This window comes from Geotrypetes seraphini, chromosome 14 (genome assembly GCF_902459505.1).
Source record: "Geotrypetes seraphini chromosome 14, aGeoSer1.1, whole genome shotgun sequence".
In the NCBI taxonomy this organism is placed as follows: Eukaryota; Metazoa; Chordata; class Amphibia; order Gymnophiona; family Dermophiidae; genus Geotrypetes; species Geotrypetes seraphini.
The window spans coordinates 72355303-72377542 of record NC_047097.1 but is presented as its reverse complement, the minus strand read 5'-3'; the positions used below and the strand labels follow the sequence as shown (position 1 = coordinate 72377542).

The following is a 22240-nucleotide window of genomic DNA, read 5'->3' as shown; positions in this document are numbered from 1 at the left end:
ACTCTCTCCTGCTGGCAAATGCCTCTCCCTACTCCCGAAAAAAACCAGCAGGAGGAATGGCCAGTCAGCCCCAGGCGGGTGCACTGCCAATCAGTCTGCCCCTTGGAAGCAGACTCTCGACCACAAAGGGGATTCTGTGCAGCACCAAAAAGCCTCGGAAACAGTAGCGAAAAAGACCAAGTTTAAAATGAAAAAAAAAAACACAAGCAGAAAAGACAAGCTCCTACTGTATCGCTTGTAGGAAGACAACTGAGGAGTTGAAGGACAGCCCTGAGGGTTGGGAGGAAGAGCAAAAGAGTGCAAATGAAGCTCCCTACAAGAATTTTCACAAGAGGTTGACTAGCCGATTGTCCAGGAATACAGTGTCGTACTAGAATGTAACTTATTCAACACAATTTTATAAAACATCGAGCAGCTGAGGCTGGGGAATATCATTTTTGTACTAATTCAATATAAAAGAGATGCATCCAATTACCCAAGCTACACATTACATGTATAAAGTCTCATTATAATCCAAGTTAGAACTGCAGATTTTAGAGTTTATTGATACAAGGCTCTAAATGGTAGATTCCCCAAGAAATTAACTTCATTTCAATTCTGTGCTCTTTGATTCACTGTCATCTAAACTAGTGTTTGTCCAACCATTTCTCATGCACTATATTATTAAAGAGAAAAGACAGATCAGAGCAGGAATCAATAGTTGGGCTATGGGAAACCACTATCACACAATCGCAGGGATTTTCTTGCGTTATCTTTAGCCTCTCTGAACCCCATTGCTCGCTCAGAACCACTGGAAGCAGAACTACCCACACTCTGTGTAAGTTTAGGGACATTTGTACCTTTTTAGGAGGTGGAGGTGGTTTCTGTTGGAAAGCCAATTTCACCGCTTCTGCCGCCGTTTCAGGCTCTCTGTTGATGCTTTTCTTTGAGTCTGCTTCAGACAGCACGACAAAGAAATGATGGCATTTCTCACACTTCACAAAGCGGGTGGAAGCTGCAACAGAACCAGAAATTTCAGCAACTGGCTAGAAAAATTCAAGCTTTTTAGAAAAAAAACAACTTTGTAAAATATGGTTGGAAACGGAGGATGGTGATAGACCCTGGGCTCTACAAAGAGTAATGTTTAGATCAGCAGGCTGAGAACCAAGGGAACTCAGTTCAAATCCCACTGCAGCTCCGAGGGATCTTGGCCAAGTCACTTAACCCTTTAACTGGTAGATAGTGAAACGGCTGCTTTACGTAACTTGATGTTTAACGAGAGCAACAGTGCCAGTTCCAGGCATTTTGAGATGCAGATCTCCCATAAGAGCCATAGAAGACACATGTTGCTTCTGAGCAATAATGCCAAATAAAGGATTAAGCCTCCATTGCTTCAGGGATGAAAAAATACCTACAGATCCTAAATTCTCCAAGGATGCAGAATTACCTGATGTCTGCGCAGATTTTTGTGTCAGGTGGGTCGGCACTCCCTCGTTGCAGCCCGAATCACTGCCAGAAACATCTTCAGGCAGCCTGCAGGGTTCCCTGTACTGCAACTCCGCCCTTGTGATGATGTCACTTCCTCTTTCTTCAGCGGGACTGCAGTAGAAGGAAGCCTGTAGAACTGGCAGCAGGTTGCCATTAACTAGAATTGACATCACAGAGGTAGTGGAGGAATGCTGGATTGGGGACAAAGGGGGGAGTGAGAGATGTTGGCTGTGGGGGACAGGGGGGAGAGATGCTGGTTGAGAAAGAGATAGGGAGTGTCAGCTAGGGACAAATGGGGAGGTGCTGGCTCAGTATGTGTGGGGCGGAGGGGAGCGAAGGTATCTGGGGGGGGGGTTTGGTTCACAATGTAGCCGGCCTTCAGTTGTATAAATGCTGTTTCCAACTCTAGAGATGTGGAGACAAGTTTTACATTGTTCAATACAATACCTTCTGCTAGAAGAAAATCCCGAAGTGAAAAAAATTTGAAGGCTCTGTTTTCTCTAGTATAATTTAATGAAAATACTAAATTGTACTGAAATTCTGGATAATTAGCAAAAATTTATTTAAATGTCAAACTTGCAGAATTGGCAAATTTTATGCATAGAATTTGGATTTTTTTTTTTTTTTTTTGCACAGAATTTTGCAGAATTCTGTCAGGAGTAAAATATTATGGAGGACAGCTAGCAATGTTCCTGGAAATGTCCAGATGTCTCTTTTGTAATCCGCCCAGAATTGCAAGGTTGAGGCGGAATAGAAATCAGTAATGAAATGTAATGTTCCTATTCTTTATTCAGGACAAATATTCAGCACTAAGTCCTCATCATTTAGTCAGAGCCGAGATCTTTGGTTCACAATACCGATTTTCCTTATATGTCCATCTCATTTTTGTCATAGTCCCTGGGAAGAAAAGCTTCTATTCATGGAAACTTACAAACAAAGGTCTCCACATGGGTACACAGGTCTCCACATTTTGGACAGCGCAGCTGATTTCCTCCTTTTCCAGAGCTTCCAGAAGTCAATTTCTTTCCACCGCTACCTCCATCTCCCACCGATTTCTAATTTAACAAATGTTGCAGAAGTTAACTTAAAATGCACACTACCGTTGTTAGATTAGATTTCATATGTGCTGTTTTTAATTTTGGACATTCACGGTGACCTTGGGAAAATCACTTTCTCACACACTGCCTCAGGTACCTACTCAGACTTTAAGCTCTTTGGAACAGCGACATACTGTACCTGAAAACTTATCCCCACTACCACCAGTGATGTTATACAAAAGACCTCCAGGGGATAGGGAAGAGCACTCTAGACAGTACCCCATTCAATTATTTAAGGAAAACAAAATTTGAATATACCTAGTAGCACATGTTGATAAATTTTCTCCTAATAGGTAGTGCTTGCACGAAGTGACATCAGCTCTGGTTATGATATCAATGAAAAATTAAGCAAACCTTGCATGGATTGCTATATTGTTGAAGGATCTATCTGAACAGTTACCCACCTTATTTCCATCACCAGAGCCATCCTTGCCGGTATTATCTTTTGAAGCAAAATACGTTGGTGTTTCTATGAAAGTTCTAACGGGGATTCTTCTTAGATGAGAAGTTTCAAACGTTCCAGGTCTTCCCAAAACAGAAAGGTGCCGACTGCATGCAATACCTAGCAAAAGAATACAAACCTAATCATTTACGGTAATACAAATTTGAAAAGGAGTAGCTGTATTAGTCTGGAGTAACAAAACTGACAGACAGGCAGCACCTTCTAGACCAGGGGTGTCAAACTCAATCACAATCTAAAACATAGGCTAAGTTGCGGGCCAAATTTTTTATTAAGATACTTAGGGGTCTTTTTATTAGAGTACGCTAACTGATAAAAGGATCCCTTAGTCTTAGAAGTATAGGGTCATAACCTCTCCAACCCCACGCCGGCTCTGTGATGTAAACAAAATAAATAAAAAAGACTTTTTCTCTCTATTTTAGGTCCTAGTTCATGCTTGCTGTCTACCACCAGCTCTGGCAGGATACACATTTCAAATCTGACATATTGTAATTACAAAACAGAAAATAAAATTATTTTTTCTACCTTTTGCTGTCTGGTCATTATTCAAATCATGTTGTGGTCCCAGGCTCTGGTTGTCTTCTGATAACTCACTTGCCAGGGTCTCCTTCTTTCTTCTTCCCTTCCCTCCCCCGGAGGTCTGGCATCTTTCCTTTTGGCCCTCTTTTCCTTCCCTCCCTCCCAGACCCCTCAATACAATTCCCACTGGTTTCTTAGCAGACTGTTAGTGGGTGGTTTTCTTGACCATCTTTATCCACCCACCCCAGCTAAGGTCAGATAATCAATTACCAACTGAAAGTTGATGGATGGCTGAGTGGGCCAAAGACCAGCTATCTGACAGAAATCCCAGTGTGGTATTTCACCTATGCTAGGTGCAGTAGGCAAGTGACCTACCAATTGCACCATGAGGCTTCATGAGCAGCTTGAAATCTGCCTCTTCTTAAAGAAGATGAAGTAGATCCAGCATAGGTCCTCTGCTGCAGAATCCAATACTCCCAGCAAAGGCTCTAGAGTTGGCCTCCACAGCACGTCCCCTCTGCCGCATCATGGAACAAGCTCCTCCTTCCAGCATTCCACTCTCATTTCTGGACTAAGCTTTTTTTTACTTTTCAATTAGAAGCCTTTCAGAGAACAGCTCTGCAAATAGCTTTTAGCACAACCAAGAGAAAGACTGGAAACCTTAACAGTCTTGTAGGACCTTTACATTTCTGGTAATTCATTTTAGCATTAATCTTCAACTCTTACCAAAGTAAAGGTCAGAACTCATTGAGCCTGGGTATTAATGGAGTTATCCTCTAGTCTTTACACCTGCACTGCGAGGTCATAGAGTTTTATGATTATAGAAACATGATGGCAGATAAAGGCCAAATGGCCCATCCACAGCATCCACTATCTCCTCCTCTCCCTATTGGCTAAGGCTCTTAATATTTGCATCTCCTCTTCCTAAAGGCTAAGGCTCTTTACTCCTGCATTGTGAGGTCATAGAACTTTATGGTTATAGAAACATGATGGCAGATAAAGGCCAAACTGCCCATCTAGTCTGCCCATCCTCAGCATCCACTATCTTCTCCTCTCCCTATTGGCTAAGGCTCTTTATACCTGCATTGTGAGGTCATAGAACTTTATGGTTATAGAAACATGATGGCAGATAAAGGCCAAATGACCCATCCAGTCTACCCATCCGCAGAAACCATTATCTCTTCCTCTCTCTGAGAGGTCCCGTGACTATCCCAGGCTTTCTTGAATTCAGACAAAGTCTCTATCTCCACCACCTCTACCGGGAGACTGTTCCGCGCATCAGCCACCTTTTCTGTAAAAAGGTATCTCTTTAGATTACTCCTGAGTCTATCACTTCTTAACTTCATCCTATGCCCTCTCATTCCAAAGCTTCCTTTCAAATGAAAGAAACTCGACTCATGTGCATTTACACCACATTTAAACATCTCTATCATATCTCCCCTCTCCCCCCTTTCCTACATATTGAAATCTTTAAGTCTGTCTCCATAAGCCTTATGACGAAGACCACCATTTTAGTAGCCTTCCTCTGGACTGACTCCATCCTTTTAATGTCTTTTCAAAGGTGTGGCCTCCAGAATTGTACCCAATATTCTAAATGATGTCTAACCAGAGTTTTACATAGGGGCATCAATACCTTCTTTTTCCTACTGGCCATACCTCTCCCTTTGCACCCTATCATTCTTCTAGTTTCCACCGTCACCTTTTCAACCTGTTTGGCCACCTTAAGATCATCACACTCAAGGCTTGCTCCTCTTCCATGCACAAAAGTTCTTCACCTCTTAAACTGTACCATTCCTTTGGGTTTTTGCAGCCCAAATGCATGACCTTGCATTTCTTAGCATTAAATTAAATTCCAGACCACTCTTCTAACTTTGTTAGGTCCTTCCTCATGTTTTCCACACCATCAGAGCTGTCTACTCTATTGCATATTTTAGTATCATTTGCAAAGACACAAATCTTACAAACAGTCATTCAGCAATATCGCTTATAAAACAATTACAGAAAAAGAACTACAATATAATATAGAAACACAAGAACCAAAAAATAGCAGAACTCCTTTGCGTAGTGACTGAGCGCAGTGAGGCTCTTCAATGGAATGCGGTTAAGTCAAAGACAAATGCTCCAGCAAAACCGGGAAGAAGAGACCACCATCATTTCTCTCCCCCGCGCCCTCCCACCCCCAAACCAGAAGATCATCGCGACATTTATGGACATCACCTCCAACCTGAAAGGCCACCCTGCAGCCAGGTCCTTCCTCCTCCTACCAGTGTTCCAGCAGGATCAGGAGGAAGAAGTCAACATCAACCCTTTCCCCCAAAAAAGACCTCCAAAGTGACGCTATTGGTTCTAAAGCAGATCCCGCCCCTACAGGCCTAATGCCTCTTCAGCCCTAACAAGCCATCCATCCGGCAGCTCTATCTTCTGAACCCTCGTAACTGAAAACCGTCAACCCCCCCAAAAAAAAAACCTAACTCTAAAACTGTTTCCAAATCCTGTGTTCATGATGAAATCCCCGCTCACCCAAATCCTATCTCTATTGCATCATCAACCTCATAGTAGTTCAAACCACTGGCAATACCATCTCATCATAGCACTTCACCCAACAAAGGCCCAGACCTCAAAATCCTCCTGCCACACCCGAGGAATGCTATGGATCTCGCCAAAGCCCCATCTCCATCCTCAGGACCAAATGCAATACAAACAATAGACAGCAAAAACAGCCCCCCTTTAGAGATTACACTAATCTAAAGCCTATTGTTCACATAAAAAACTAAAAAAATGACAAAGTCCTCACCCCAGTCCCCTGCATGTATGCCAACGCAAGATTATGTGGTAAACAAACTATACCTCCTAAATGAGCTAATCTCAACAAACGATCTTGAGATGGCATTCATCACAGAAACATGGCTAAAAGAACCAAATAGCCCAGAATTACCCCACCTTTTCCCACCAGGATACAACACATTCCAGATTCCTAGGAAACACAGGAGAAGAGGCAGGAGCCTAGCAAAAATAATTTACAAAAACACATACAGAGAAGGACTCCACCAACCATCTGGATCATGAATACATAGCATGTAAGCTAGAGGATAAGCCCAACTCTACGACAAACAACATCGGAATCCTACTGGTATACAGACTCCCAAACTTCCAATCAAGCACAATTACCAAATTGCTAGAGATACTAATCTAGCCTTGCCTGCCAATACACCATACTTCTTATTCTTGGAGATATCCACATATCTCTTGAGTCTACCATCAACAGAGATGTCAATAACTTCAAAAAATTGTTAGAAGACAGCCCAATCATTATCATGCCTTCACACCCCACATATGAAAAAGGTCACACTCTTGACCTACTCGCATCCACTCCCTCCTATCTCACCTATGACATCAAAAGGACACCGGTTCAAATGGTCACCGGTAAGACCTCTACCTCCTCAACTTCAACTTGAACCTTACAACAGGAAACCTGAACAACAAAACCCCCAGAAGAGAAAAGCTGGTACAAGGAAAAACAAATCCAGCCCTTTTCTGGAACAGGGAACCGAGTCCTTGACTTCCCCATCAGACTGCATTAATACTATGCTAGCAAGCTAGAACAACTCCATTAACAACACCCTAGACACCCTTGCCCCCCTAGACTCTCGCAAAATAAAACAAACTAAAACCTCTCCCTGGTTTACTGAGACTCTGAGAACCAAAAAACAACAATGCCGAAGATTAGAAAGATTGTGGCAGAAGAACAAATCACCAGACCAAAAAACGTAATGCAATAAACAAATATAAATACAACATCTCAGAGGCCAAGAAAAACTACTACGCCAATGAAATAGAAAACAAAACTCTAGATAACAAAAAACTATTTCACCTGGTACAGAGTTTACAGAGTTTAAGGACACCACAGGACACTACAATAAACCTACTGCCCAAGACCTAGCTGACTTCTTCCTCAATAAGATCAAAATGGTTCAAACAGAACTAGCCAAAATGACCACCACCCAAGAGCTACCTCTCCACTCACCTGAGTATCCTACAGAACCCAGTAATGCAGATCAAACATGGAACTCCTTTACCCCTCTATCAACCTTTGAGACAAAAAAACTAATAACCAAGCTTTCAACCCGTTGCAGCCCTCAAGACAATTAATTGCCCCTCCTACCTTCTCTCATCCACACTTGAAGAAATCATCACGAAGATTACTAAGCTCCTAAATAACACTACTAGAAGAAATGGGGAAAAAAGCACGCACACCAATACCGAAATCAACGAATGCAGATCTCTCCTCCCCCTCCAACTACAGACCCATTACTGGTATACCCATATACACCAAACTCCTAGAAATCCGTGTAAGCAAAAACTTACAACATATATCGAATAACACTCTTGCCTACATCCCTTCCAATTCGGATTCCGACCACAGTACAGCATAGAACTCCTCCTTCTTACCCTTATCACTAAAATTAAACAGTTACTAAGCACAGGTAGACAGGCAATACTTCTTTAATTTGACATCTCCGCTGCCTTCGACTCCACTGATAACTACCTCCTCCTAACAAAACTCTCTGAGATAGGAGTCATAGATACCGTGCTAAACTGGTTTACAGACTTTCTCCAAAAAAAGAGAATACCTCGTCAAAAAAGAATGGGGTCCTCTCCAATAACTGGAAGGCTCTCTGCTCTCCCCTATTTTATTCAACCCATTTATGAGCTCACTAGGAGAAATTAAATTCAACTATGAGAGCATTATGTCATACACAGATTACATCCTTCTCCTTATCCAAATAACCAAACTGATATTATCCAAAAAATCTTGGACAGCACAGAATACAAATCTGGGCGACAATCCACAAGCTAAAGCTAAATGCCTCTAAAACCAAAGTTCTATACTTTCATACTCAACAGACAGCTCTGACAAGCATTACTCTCCTATTGGGTAATACCCTCGCAGTAGACAAATCCTCTAAAGTTCTGGGCTGTATTTTGGACTCCATGCTAACAATGGAACCACAAATCTCCAACCTATGGAAGAAAACCATCTTCACCATGAGACAACTGAGACTCATCAGACCCTACTTCCATCAACACCACTTTGCCCTATTCGTGCAGATGCTGATTCTGCCCCAGCTAGATTACTGCAACTCAATCTACATGGGTATCAATATCAACTTCACCCTTACCTCGCAAAATGCAGCTTATACAAACACTGATATAAGACTCATATTCAAACTGAAAAAATACGACTCGGTCTCCAATACCTCATCTCGAATAAAATTCAAAACATCCTGTATTATACACCACATACTCTACGGAAACTCTGCTGCACCACTAATTCACTTCATGCAGAAATCTCAACAGGATACAACTGAACCTCCTCACAACAAAAAAATCTCAAATACAAGCAAATATTCCACTCAATGTTCTTTTAGGCTTTCTTGGCTGGCGTCATGATTTTAATAGGTTTCCGGGTCTTGGCCCCATCTGTGTAGAAGGAACTAACATTTCAACCATCTTGCTGGATGAAATGTCTGTTTCTTTTACACAGATGCGGCAAGTCCCGGAAACCTGCTATAATCATTCCACTCAATGTTCACATTCTCGGGTGTGAAAACTGGGAACGACCTCACCGGAACTGTCAAGACAGAACCTAACTACACCACATTTTGTAAGAAACTAAAGACTTTTCTTTTCGACTGCATGTGCTCTACCAGCAACTAAGTCCAACTTCCATCAACACTGAACCCTTCATTCTTTTACCATGCTGTAACCTAGTTCTCAGCTACAAACTAATTAATGATTGCAACTGAAACTGTACTCAACCACACCTCAGCTAATGACTGTAACAGATTCCTTCTCTCTCATGATTTCATTGTCTTATCCTTTTAAATTACTTGCAGTTCTCTAATTGCTCTTTGAATATACCTCCAACAGCCTTCCTGTAAAGTACCAATCTACCTCTTTCTCCACTCAGAACGGCAATCGATAACTTGAATAAGCCCTTAGCGCATCCTTGTACTGAAATGTCTCCTTAGATTCTGCAATGTTCTAAAGTGTTCTCCATTTCTCACTGTAAGTCGCCTTAAATCTTTGCTGGCATAGCGCGATGCACAAATACTAGATTATATTAGCAACATCTAAAACAATCTTATAAACTACATAGAACCTACATCAATTCTTAACCAAAAATGTAACTTCTGATATCTTATTGTAAGCCGCATAGAATCCTGGTTAAATTTTGTGAGGTATAAGACATTTTATGGTATGGAATGGAGTTCCACGATATCTCTAATTAATATGCATCACATACAATTAGAAGACGAGAAAAACTAATGCATGCACTCACACACCATTATTAATGTATTCAATTTACCTTACTTTTTTCATAAATATAATAAATATACCATCCACTATCAGTTATCACAAATACCTTTTGCAACAGACAACCCAGGCAAATGCCCTTGTTGCCTCGAAAACCTGGATAATCAGTTCCCCATAGTCCAATGTTTTTAAATTGTCTTTGCCAAACTTGTGCTTCATGGACTAAACTCCTAAATTCTTAATAAGATTTTGTTCACTCTTGATGATAACAGACAAATATTCTTCAGCCAGCCCAACACAATCTTGCGTTTCGCCGCACAGGTATCCTCAGGAGCTGAAGCCACTTCAGGTTTTCACTTTATTTATCTCTACAAAATAAGCATTATTCCACTATCATGCTGAACTTAACTTATCCATCAGATACCCCCACATTCTTTTCAAAATTATATCTATATTGCACATACCTGTAATCTTATTTGTTAATCATACCGCAACTGCAGCATAGGCTCAAAACGTGTTCTCCATTTCTCGCTGTGAGTCGCCTTGAACCTTTGTAGGCATAATGCGGCGCACAAATACCAGATTAGATTAGATCAATAACATCCAAAACAATCTTATACGCTACTTTGAACCTACATCAATTCTTAACTAAATATGTAACTTCTGATATCTTATTGTAAGTCACATAGAATCCCAGTTAAATTTTGTGAGGTATAAGACATCGGAATTAATATGCATAACGTACATTTAGAAGAGAAGAACTAATACATATATGCACACATTAATAACTGATTAATCAACCTTACTTTTTTCATAAATATAATAAATATATTGAATATACCACCCTCTAGTCTAACTTATAACAAACACTTAATTCAACAGACAACCCAGGCGAATGCCCTTGTTGCCCTGAAAATCTGGCTAATCAGTTCCACATTGTCCAGTGTTTTATTTAAAATATCCTTGCCAAACTGGTGCTTCATGGATTAAACTCCTGCTTTCATGATAAGATCTTGTGCTCTCTTGAATAACAACTGACAAAATGTTCAAGCCAAGATTTTATCATGAAAGCAGGAGTTTAATCTATGAAGCACCAGTTTGGCAAGGACCTTTTAAATAAAACAGTGGACAATGTGGAACTGATTAGCCAGGTTTTCGGGGCAACAAGGGCATTCGCCTGGGTTATCTGTTGAAAAAGGTGTTTGTGATAACTGATAATGGGTGGTATATTTATGAAAAAAGGTAAATTGAATAAATTATTAATGGTGTGTGAGTGCATGTATTAGTTTTTCTCTTCTTCAAATTGTATGTGATGCATATTAATTAGGGATATCGTGAAACCCCATTCCATATCACACGATGTCTTATAAGAACATAAGAAGTTGCCTCCGCTGGGTCAGACCAGGGTTCCATTGCGCCCAGCAGTCCGCTCCTGTGGCGGCCCATCAGGTCCATGATCTGTAAATGATCTTTTGACTAAAACCTTTCTATTTTTTTTAATATCTTTATTCATTTTCAAGCTTTCATCAAGTGTACAACTATCAAAACAGTAACATGGTAAACATCACTTGATATTCTTACTATTGTATCGTATAATACATATATTTAACCCTCTCCCCTCCCATCAAACCCATTAATATTTTCTAAAATGAACAATAAAATATAATACCCTCCCCCCTCCCTACAACAACTGGTGTATACTTCAATAGAAAAATGGCGTTTAATCATTACAAAAGGATGTTAATGGCTCCCAAATTTTAATAAAGTTCTTATAATTTCCATGTTGTATAGCTAAAACCTTTCAAGCCTCATTATTCTTCTATCTATACCCTTTTATGAACCTAGCACTACCTTTATCTATATCCCTCAATCCCGTATCCTTCAGGAACTTGTCCAATCCCTCTTTCTATGTGGCTTACAATAAGATAAAACAAAAGGAATTGACCCCAAAATATCCACAAAGAAGAAAATCCAGAGAAAACCCAAAAAACTCTGTGGAGTGACGATGTTCCCAAATGGACTTTATTTGAAAGTTCCAAAGGTCCATTGAAATCATCCACATAAAATAATTCCATCCACATGCAAACGCAAGCAGTGTCTCACTTTCGGTTCACCACACAATTGCTTCCCACTACTCACCTTTATAGGACCCCTGAAGAAGACTTTTTGTCGAAACGTGGACCGTGTTGGGTGCTGTATCCCTAGCGGACTAGATCCTTTAAGGCTCTTATGTGGATGATTTACTTTTATGAGGATGGAATTATTTGATGTGGATGATTTTAGTGTACCTTTGGAACTTTGACACTTTCAAATAAAGTCCATTTGGGAACATCGTCACTCCACAGAGTTTTTTGGGTTTTCGCCTACAATAAGATATGAGAAGTTACATTTTTGGCTAAGAATTGATGTCGTTTATAAGACTGTTCTGGATTTACTCGAGGCCACTTCTGCCTTTGATTTTGACATGTTTTCTTCTTGCCTAAGCTATGACGAATTCGTGACAGTTTTTTACGTTTTCATTTTGTCTTTTTTGAACTCGCCCTGTCTGGTCTTTGTGCGTTCAAGGCGACCCCTGTCTCGGCCTTACCCCTGTGGGCGCATTTGATGATCCTGGCGGCGCAGGGACAGGCCATGGCTCCCCGGCCTCTCGCGCCGGCTAGGCCCGGGCGCCTCTGCTGCCGTTCGCGGCTCTGTCGGCCTCCGAGCACCGTCCCGCCTCGCTCACGCGCGCCGGGGACAGTGGCAAAGCGACGCGCCGCGAGCCATTGAGCCCGACCCTGAGCGGAGCCGTCACCGGCGGCCTCTGCCCCGCTAACGCCTCGTCAGGAGCTCGCGCGTCAGAGCGGCGTCCTGGGTGTGACGCAACACGCGCGTCTCAAGCCTCGGAGTGACCCGACGCTCGCGCCGCCCCGGAAGCGGAGAGGCGCGCACGATAGTTTGTGCGGGAAGGAGGGCGAGTTGGCCGTGAGCACCTGAGCCCCGTTTGCTGTCAACCCCCCGCCTAGGTGAGGCTCCAGAGTTGCACCTCGACTCAACTTTCCCGGCCGACCGAGACGGATCGTGAAACCCTCCCCCAAATAGAGAGATTTGGCCTAAGCCGTTAGGTAGGAAAGAAGGAGGATTCAGCCCCAAACTGCCCATTTTGTCTTCCTTTAATGGTTAAGCAGGCCCTGTGGCAGTGAAAACCTGTCAGAATTAGGGCTCTTTTGCTTCAACGAGTCTGTCTTGTACATTTCTCCCTACAATGCTTTGCTAGTTGGTGTCTTCTTCCTGCTCACCCCTCCCCCTTTTTAATGAGAACTGTGACTTACTTTTGAAATATTGTAAAAAAAAAAAAAAAAGTCTGCTAACTCTAAGGCCGTGTGTTGCAAACATTTTAATCTGCGGCCCACTATGTTCTCCAGCCCTGGTGGGGTGAGGAGAAGGAGCAGAGGCGCAAGTGGCGGCACGTGAGGCATGTCTTGTAAGCAGAACATTTGCAATTGTAACACACTGCTCTAAGGAGTTCCTGCAGCTCCCTCACTATGTGAAGATTGCAGAAGTAAGTCTAATAATTTGAAACTGGAAACTTAGTGCAGGATTGTCCAACCTTTTTCTGTTGGGGGTCCCATTTTATATTTTGTAACACACACCATTGTATTTTGCCGCATGCAGGACAGGATTAATTTTTGGGTGGGCCCTAGGACCCAAGTATACTGGGCCCCCTGGACCTGCCTACTCTGTGGCCTTCTGCAAATTTGTACCTCTGGGCCTGGCTCTAGAAGTCCAAGTAGCATCTTCTCCTTCATTATTCAGTGCAGCCTAACTTGCTATCTTTAAAAGGCCACAGGCAGCAGTTGCTACATGCTTCCCATGGCTGACCTGGAAGCAAAATCCAAACTTCTGGGTCAGTCATGGGCAGCATGTAGGAACCGCTGCCCAAGGCCTTTTGAAGACTGCAAGTTTGACTGTGCTGAATAATGGAGTAGGCAGTACTTTGATGTATGAAGCTGGGCCCGGAGGTAGGTACACTGCCGTGATTGCAGCAGGCAGCATTCCAGGCCCCCCTGAATGCTTCAGACCCAAAGCACGTGCCTTCTTGGCCTATCCTTTAATCCTACCCTGGCTGCATGTTTTCCTCAAATAGTAACAAAATACAATGCTGCATTGGCTTCTCCCCAAGACTTCACCAAGTTTTTCTTGCTCTATTCTGTACCACCCCCCCCCCCCCAACTTCACCCAGTCTCTCCTCCACTGTGGCATGGCTCTCTGCAAGCTCCGAACTCCTTATCTTTCTGCCTAAAACCCATCACCCCCTCCCACTGTTCTCTGTTTCTGTGGATAACACTCTCCTCCTCCCTGTCTTGTCAGCTTACAACTTTGGGGTAATCTTTCACTCCTCTCTCTCATTCTCCACTCATCCAACAAACCGCTAAAACCTGTCGCTTCCTCCTCTATATTACCAAAATCCAACCTTCCGGGGCTATAGAAATGATAAATAGTAGTATTTTCAGTTTGGTACTTGGTTCTCTGTTGTCAAAAAATGATAAGCCGTCACTACGTATGCAGACTTACATGGATGTATTTAGGAATCTTATTTTTGTATCATTATTTGTAACTGTCTAGGTACTCATTGTATTTACTTGTAGTCTTCTAGGATGGTTAAAGTGTTTGAAGTGTTACATAGAGAATGGCACGGGGACACATTTTTCCCCATCCCTGCAGGAACTCAATTTCCCTGTTTTGTCACTCTACTTGCCCCATTCCTGTAAACTCTGCCTTACCCCCACAAGCCTCGACCACTTGTGATTTTAAAGTGTTTGAGGCTTATGCAGATGAGGACGTGACTTGCAGGAATGGGGCATGGACAAGAACTCGGCGGGACAGAATGGGAAAATGACTTCCTGCGGGGATGGGGAAAAATTTGTCCCCATGTTGTTCTCTGTCTAGACCAGTGTTTTTCAACCTTTTTACACCTATGGACCGGCATAAATAAAAGAATTATTCTGTGGACTGGTATCGGTCTGTGGACCAGCGGTTGAACAACACTGGGCTAAGTTGTGGGCCAGGCCCCGCCCATCTCTACCCAATCTCCACCCAAGACCCCGCCCCCCATAATAGTACTAATTGCACCTTGCACGTCCTGTGCCTCATCTGGAAGCCTTCCCTCTGACGTTGGAACGTCGGAGAGAAGGCTTCCGGTTCAGGCACAGGATGCCCATAGGAGCCATTGCCCGTGGCTTTGTGCACTGAATCTGTTAGGAAGAGGGAGCTGGCTCGAAGATAATGCCGCATCGATCGCACCGTGGACCGGCGGTTGAAGAACACTGTTTTGGGCCTAATGCACGTGCTGGCCCTGTGGACTGGCAGGAAATTTCTGTGGACCGGCACTGGTCCATGGACCGGTGGTTGAAGAACACTGGTCTAGACCACAGTGTCTGCCATTGTTTACAACTGTGGGGCTGCAGAAACTGATATGTAAACTGAAGCACCCTATACCACTCTGGTCAAATTTTTGTGCTACTCTATCATAGTTATAAACAAATTTTCAATAGGTGTTTTTTTTTTCATGTAACATCTTTTATTGAAACAAGTGCAGCATGAATATTAAAATCCTATGAATCAGCAAACAAATAAGAAATACAGTGTGTGTATTGAAAAAGTGTTCCAGATTTTCAAATACTGCCTTTACCCCCTCCCCCATTTTTTTGCAAAATGTAATGTGTTTTTTAGCATTGGCCGCGGCAGTATCATCGCCGACACTCATAGAATTCCTATGAGCTTAGGAGCTGGTGCTAAACACCACGCTCCACTTTTGTAAAAGGGAGGGGTTAGTTTGCTTCTGTTCTTTGAAGTTTTGTGGCTTGGCAGTTCTGGTCTTTTCTCTCTTTTTGATATGTTGTCCCTGGATTTTGCATAATTAGGGCTCTTGCCTTGCGCGTTACTAATTTCTCAATCATGAGACACCAGGTGAAGATCTTGAGAAGCCACAGATGTATTTTGTTGTAATGGAACTTTTTTGCTACTTGCATATGCCATGAGTATAAAAAGCAAAAGTTTGTGTTTGAATTCAGATTCCAGTTGCAGAAAACAGAAAAATAGTTCCTAGCTTAATACCAGGCTGACAAAGTTTCTCAGCAGGGTATGTACATTGCCCATAGCCTTCCTTTCTCCAGTGCTGTTGTATGAAAGCCCTTTCTAGTCTAAAGAAGAGCAGTTTTATTTGTTCTGGGTCTCAGGGTTTAAACTGAGTTAGCTTACTTTTTTTAGTGTTCAGACCATGAGAGGAATTTCCATATCATCAAAGGCCTTACATAAACAGTGCTTCCTTCCCCTTTACTCACCACTATGCCTTAAGGTTCAACCTTACTTCCGTTGTCACTGGGCTGTCTTTTTCTATGTTCACAAATGTATTACCTTTACTCACACCTCTGGGACCCATACTGACAGGTCAATATTGAAACCTGGTGTGTTTGGTTTTTTGTTTTTTTTTTAAATATCTGTTGCAGTGTTTTAAAACAGAATAAATACATTCAGTACTGGTAGTCAGGTTCTTGGCCCCACTGATTAAGCGCAGAACATGGCGACTGCAGGAAGTGCTGAAGCAGCTAGAGCGATTCTTGTGGGCTCTGTCCATAGGCAGCAGGAGGAATTATATGTCTATCAGTGGTTGGTAGACGTAGAACTCCTTTTGAGTACTGATCTATATATAATAACAACAAAGAGGTGGATTGGATTACAAATACAGAGATGAAAGAAAAGGTGCTCTGTGCTTGTAAAGGAAAATGAAAGACTGATAATTAGTAACATGCAAGGACTATTACATGTCGAAAGTCTGGTTAAAACGTGCAGGGGTTAATTTTCATTGTAACTATATTTTAGTTTTCTTTTTTAGTATACAATTCTTGATTTTAGTTTTAAAAACTTTAATCAATGACACCTTTTCTATTGATTTCCACCTTTCTGCAAGTCCCTCCTAGCCCGATTTCCTCCCCCAGTTCCCCCACTATCTGAGTCCTTCATACTGGACTTTTCCTTGCGTCCTGTGAGGCCTACACTTTCTGCTAGAGGTCACTTCCTCCCTGTCTCATTGGATCACTGGGATGAGATAGGGATGTTCTTTGCTTTGGCCATTCAGCCCCTAGCAGTGAAATTAGAGCCAAAATGCAAGAGCAACCTGTCAGTAAGAAGAGAGGAACATGAAATACTGCTGTAGGCAGATGAAGAACCTGCAGTTTTTATTGCAGGAAATAGAAAGGTGTGCCCGTCCCCATCCCTTTCATATTGATACTGTCCTCTCGCCATCCCCAACCCACACTCGGAAAGATCTTATAAATTCAAACAAAACATAACTTGTTAAAATTTAACACAGACCAATAGGCAGGAAAACATATTTATTAACATGGACTGTGAAAAAATTGTTTGCTATTAGGGTTACTAGAAAGCATAATAACACTTCTTCCATATCAATAAAGCTTAAAAAATGAAACCTCGGAGCACAATTGTACAATTCCATATATAGACCCATATACTATCACTGGTTTCTCAGTCCAACACGAAAAGAAAGAACAGTGGGGAAGAAACTCCTTCTACATTTTAAATGGAGAACAATACACGGTTCCAAAAAAGTCCATGTCACACACTATAATATAATTAGTGGATATGCTACCCAGGATCCCATACACAGTTCCAACAGACAATCAAAATTGAGCAAACTTTAAAAGGTCCAAAAACTAAACACTTACCTGAAGAACTCCTCCATATTGTTTCTTCAATCAAACTGAATCAGACTTAAAATTCCAAATTTTGAACTTGGGTCATCACATTTTAATATCCTTTCAAAGTTATTTTATAACAATGCAACAGTGAAGTTGGGTGCATCGGTGTCCAAAAACCTCAACAAGGGTCACTTCTGTTGCATAAGTCGCTTCATCAGGAGGAGGAGCAACAACATGATGGCAGATAAAGGCCAAATGGGCCATCCAGTCTGGCCATCCGCAGCATTCACTATCTCTTCCTCTCCCTATTGGCTAAGGCTCTTAACATTTGCATCTCCTCTTCCTATTGGCTAAGGCTCTTTACACATGCATTGTGATGTCATTGAACTTTATGGTTATAGAAACAGGAACACGATGGCAGATAAAGGCCAAATGGGCCATCCGCAGCATCCACTATTTCTTCCTCTCCCTATTGGCTAAGGCTCTTAACATTTGCATCTCCTCTTCCTATTGGCTAAGGCTCTTTACACCTGCATTATGATGTCATTGAACTTTATGGTTATAGAAATATGATGGCAGATAAAGGCCAAATGGGCCATCCGCATCATCCACTATCTCCTCCTCTCCCTATTGGCTAAGGCTCTTAACATTTGCATCTCCTCTCCCTATTGGCTAAGACTCTTGACATTTGCATCTCCTCTCCCTATAGGCTAAGGCTCTTTACACCTGCATTGTGATGTCATTGAACTTTATGGTTATAGAAGCATGATGGCAGATAAAGGTCAAATGGGCCATCCGCAGCATCCACTATCTCCTCCTCTCCCTATTGGCTAAGGCTCTTAACATTTGCATCTCCTCTTCCTATTGGCTAAGGCTCTTTACACATGCATTGTGATGTCATTGAACTTTATGGTTATAGAAACAGGAACACGATGGCAGATAAGGGCCAAATGGCCCATCCAGAGCATCCACTATCTCCTCCTCTCCCTATTGGCTAAGGCTCTTAACATTTGCATCTCCTCTTCCTATAGACTAAGGCTCTTTACACCTGCATTGTGATGTCATTGAACTTTATGGTTATAGAAACATAATGGCAGATAAAGGCCAAATGTCCCATCCAGTCTGCCCTTCTGCAGTATCCACTGTCTCCTCATCTCCCTAAGAGATCCCACATGCCTGTCCCACACTTTCTTGAATTCAGATACGGTCTCTGTCTCCACCGCCTCTACCGGGAGACTATTCCACACATATACTGTACCATCCTTTCTGTAAAAGAGTATTTCCTTAGATTGCTCCTGAGCCTATCACCTCTTAACTTCATCCTATGCTTTCTCATTCCGGAGCTTCCTTTCAAATGAAAGAGACTCGCCTCATGAGCATTTATGCCACAGGTATTTAAAACTCTGTATCAGATCTCTCCTCTCCCGTTTTTCCTCCAAAGTATACATTTGGTCACTTTACTGTAACTTCCTAAAAGCAGTTAATAAAACTAAATGAAGTGAAAGTAGTGAAAATGAAATGGTTAGGTTGCAGCTGGGTTTGGAGCCGCTGTCTGCTAGAGCTAATCAGACCTAGGCCTGCCACAAGAGAGATGTGTTCAATGCCAGGAAGGGAGGGTGTCTACCCTCAAAGGAGTGGCTCTTTAGATGGGCCAGCCCTCAAGACCATAGTGCCAGTCTAGAGAAAAGGAAAAGCAAAATTGTATAGGCTGAGCTAGAGATGCAGCTTCGTAAAACCAATTAGAAACTGGAAAGAAGAAGGGGGAATGGGCAAAGCAGATTGGAAGCAGAAGAAAGATCTGTGTGGGAATATGACAGGAAAAGATCACTGTGTACTCTGACGCACCAAATTGTTTATTGCAGGTTTGCTTAACGCTGGTTTCGTCTCAGCAGCATGGGAGAGATTAAAGTCTCTCCTGATTACAACTGGTTCAGGAGCACCGTTCCTCTGAAAAGGGTGAGTGGGAGTGGATCCATTTTCTTACCTCTTTAAGAGTACAACACTGTGCCCAGGTGTTGGTTACAGAGGAGCGCCTCAAGCTCATGGAAGCAGAATTTCAACAATTCATGTGACAGAGAAAATGTACAGCGCTACCTATGCCTTTCAGCGCTATAGAAGTGGTAAACAGTAGTAGGAACCTTCTCATGCCAAAAGACAGGTTGGGAGGTATACGAAACATTGATAGTGTTGGATAAATTTGTCACTCTTATACCAGTGTAATTTAACTTGTATGGAAAGTAAAGTTCAATGTCTGTTCCGTATTCTCTAAGACTGAAATGAGAGAGCGCCCTAGAGAGGTGGAGAGGGAGAACAGGAGGAGGAATGGAAAGTGACATGAGGCAGAAAGAGATTGCAGCCATACCAGATGTGTCCACTTTCCTGCTTTTTTTTTTTTTCTTGTTTAATAACCTGTATCGCTTTCATGCAGCATCGCAAACAGAAGAGCACTTTGGAGAACTAAATCCCTTCTGGGATCTCGCTGCACAGTAGCTTTTGTGCATCTCCCTCTACTTCCCTGTTTGTGCAAACAAAAGCTCTAGGAAGAGCTTTAATGCTGAAATGTCACATCTACCCAGTTTTTTGCATAGTGACAATAAAGGGATCCTTTTCCTGCAGACTCTTCCAGCTTTACACCTGAGCGTACACATAAATGGTATATATGTAATGTTTCTGGTTTAGGTATTGGCATAGATTCAGCACTAAAGTACATCTACCTCTGCTCTGAAATTCACCCTGGGGGATTATGCACATACTTTAATGGGTTCATTTACACACGTAGGCTTGTATTTTCAAAAATCAGTATCTATCCCCATCCCATTCCCAGGTATCTTTTTATGTACATATCAGGACGGGGGCCATTACATCAAATTGTGGGTTTTTAATGACCTGCTAAGTATTGACTGTTTGACCTTACCTAAGTAGTACAAAGTACACAGTTAGGTTTTCTCCACAGACTGCACTGATTTTTCAATAGGAAAGAACTTGCATATTTTTGCTTTGAAAAGTGTCTGCACGTGACTGCCTGCTGATTAGTGTGAGATGTTCTCAGAAAAAACAAATAGAGGCACACTTTGAATATTCAAACATAGAAACATGACGGCAGATAAAGGCCAAATGTCCCATCCAGTCTGCCCATCTGTAGTATCCACTATCTTCTCCTCTCCCTAAGAGACATAACTTGCCTGACTCATGCTTTCTTAAATTCTGACACAGTCTCTGTCTCCACCACCTCTTCCGGGAGACTGTTCCATGCATCTACCGCCCTTTCTGTAAAAAGGTATTTCCTGAGCCTATCACCTCTTAACTTAATCCTGTGCCCTCTCATTCCAGAGCTTCCTTTCTAATGAGACTCAACTCATGTGCATTTGTGCCACGTAGGTATTTAAATGTCTCTGTCATATCTCTCCTCTCCCGCCTTTCCTCCAAATCTTTAAGTCTGTCCCAATACGCCTTATGATGAAGACCATGCATCATTTTAGTAGTCTTCCTCTGGACCGACTCCATCCTTTTGAAGGTGCAGCCTCTAGAATTGTACACAATATTCTAAATGAGATTTCACCAAAGTCTTATACAGGGGCATCACTACCTCCTTTTACCTACTGGCCATATCTCTTCCTATGCACCCTAGCATACTTCTTACTTTTGCTGTCACCTATTCAACCACTTTGGCTTCCTTAAGATCATCACATACTATTGCACTCCAGTCCTGCTCCTCTTTCATGCACAAAAGTTCTTCACACCCTAAACTGTACTGTTCCCTCGGGTTTCTGAAACCCAAATACATGACCTTGCATTTCTTAGCACCTAACTGCCAAATTTCTGACTATTTCTCAAGCTTCGCTAGGTCCTTCCTCATGTTTTTCAAACCATCAGGGGTGTCTACTCTATTGCAAATTTTGCTAACATCTGCAAAGAGGCAAACCTTACCAGTCAGCTCTTCAGGTGTATTTCTTACAAAAATGTTAAAAAGAACAGGTCCAAGAACTGAACCTTGAGGCACATCACTGGTAGCATCCCTCTCCCCAGAGTGATCTACATTGACCACTACTTTCTGTCGCCTTTCACTCAACCAGTTCCTGACCCATTCTGTCACTTTGGCACCCATACCGAGGGCAAACAATTTATTTATTAGACACCTGTGTGGAGCTAAAATCTAAATACACCACATCTAGCGCAATTCTCTGGTCATCCAGTCAAAGAAATTGATCAGATTTGTCTGACAAGACCTGCCTCTAGTGAATCCATGTTGCCTCAGGTCCGGTAAGCCATTGGATTCCAGAAACGCACTATTCTCTGTTGTAAAAGCATTTCCATTAATTTACTTACTGGCCTGTAGTTTCCTACTTCTTCCTTCCACTTTTGTGGAGAGGGACCACATCCACTCTTCTCCAATCCTCCGATATCACTCCCGACTCTAGAGAAGCATTGAAAAGGTCAGCCAGCAGAGCCACCAGAACTTCCTAAGTTCCTTCAGTACCCCCAAATGCATGTATTTCCAAGCCTCCTACTGTAAATGAAAGTGCAGATTTTTATCAGCATATGGGGAATACTTTCGTAATAAGGCACCTGAAAACAAGTTCAGAAAAATCCCACTAGCAATAGTCTTGCAGTGCCACAAAACTATCACTAGAGGTTGACCACCAGACCTACCAGCCAGGTAAGGTAGGCCCTGGGGGTGCTTG

General features: G+C 42.3%; 2 protein-coding genes across 5 annotated transcripts in view; one reads left to right on the top strand and one right to left on the bottom strand.

Moving 5' to 3' along the window:
* CLPX (caseinolytic mitochondrial matrix peptidase chaperone subunit X) overlaps window positions 1-12719 on the bottom strand; it is a 44492-nt gene extending 31773 nt beyond the window's left edge. For both annotated transcript variants that reach the window (XM_033921042.1, XM_033921043.1), the window contains exons 1-4: window positions 12449-12719; window positions 2969-3126; window positions 2399-2522; window positions 840-994 (exon numbers count right to left, since the gene is read on the bottom strand). In XM_033921042.1, coding sequence (XP_033776933.1) covers window positions 840-994; window positions 2399-2522; window positions 2969-3126; window positions 12449-12494 — 483 coding nt within the window. In that variant the 5' untranslated portion in view covers window positions 12495-12719. The remainder of the gene's footprint in view (window positions 1-839; window positions 995-2398; window positions 2523-2968; window positions 3127-12448) is intronic.
* A 16-nt stretch (window positions 12720-12735) lies between these two features.
* The window catches only part of SPG21 (SPG21 abhydrolase domain containing, maspardin), a 38256-nt gene continuing 28751 nt past the window's right edge, over window positions 12736-22240 (top strand). Inside the window, exons 1-2 of one of the 3 annotated variants that reach the window (XM_033921045.1) lie at window positions 12736-12866; window positions 19421-19514. In XM_033921045.1, the coding sequence (XP_033776936.1) occupies window positions 19452-19514 (63 nt within the window). In that variant the 5' untranslated portion in view covers window positions 12736-12866; window positions 19421-19451. Of the gene's footprint in view, window positions 12966-13291; window positions 13403-19420; window positions 19515-22240 lie in introns of those variants that run through there. The other 2 variants (XM_033921046.1, XM_033921047.1) reach the window with 2 other exon arrangements.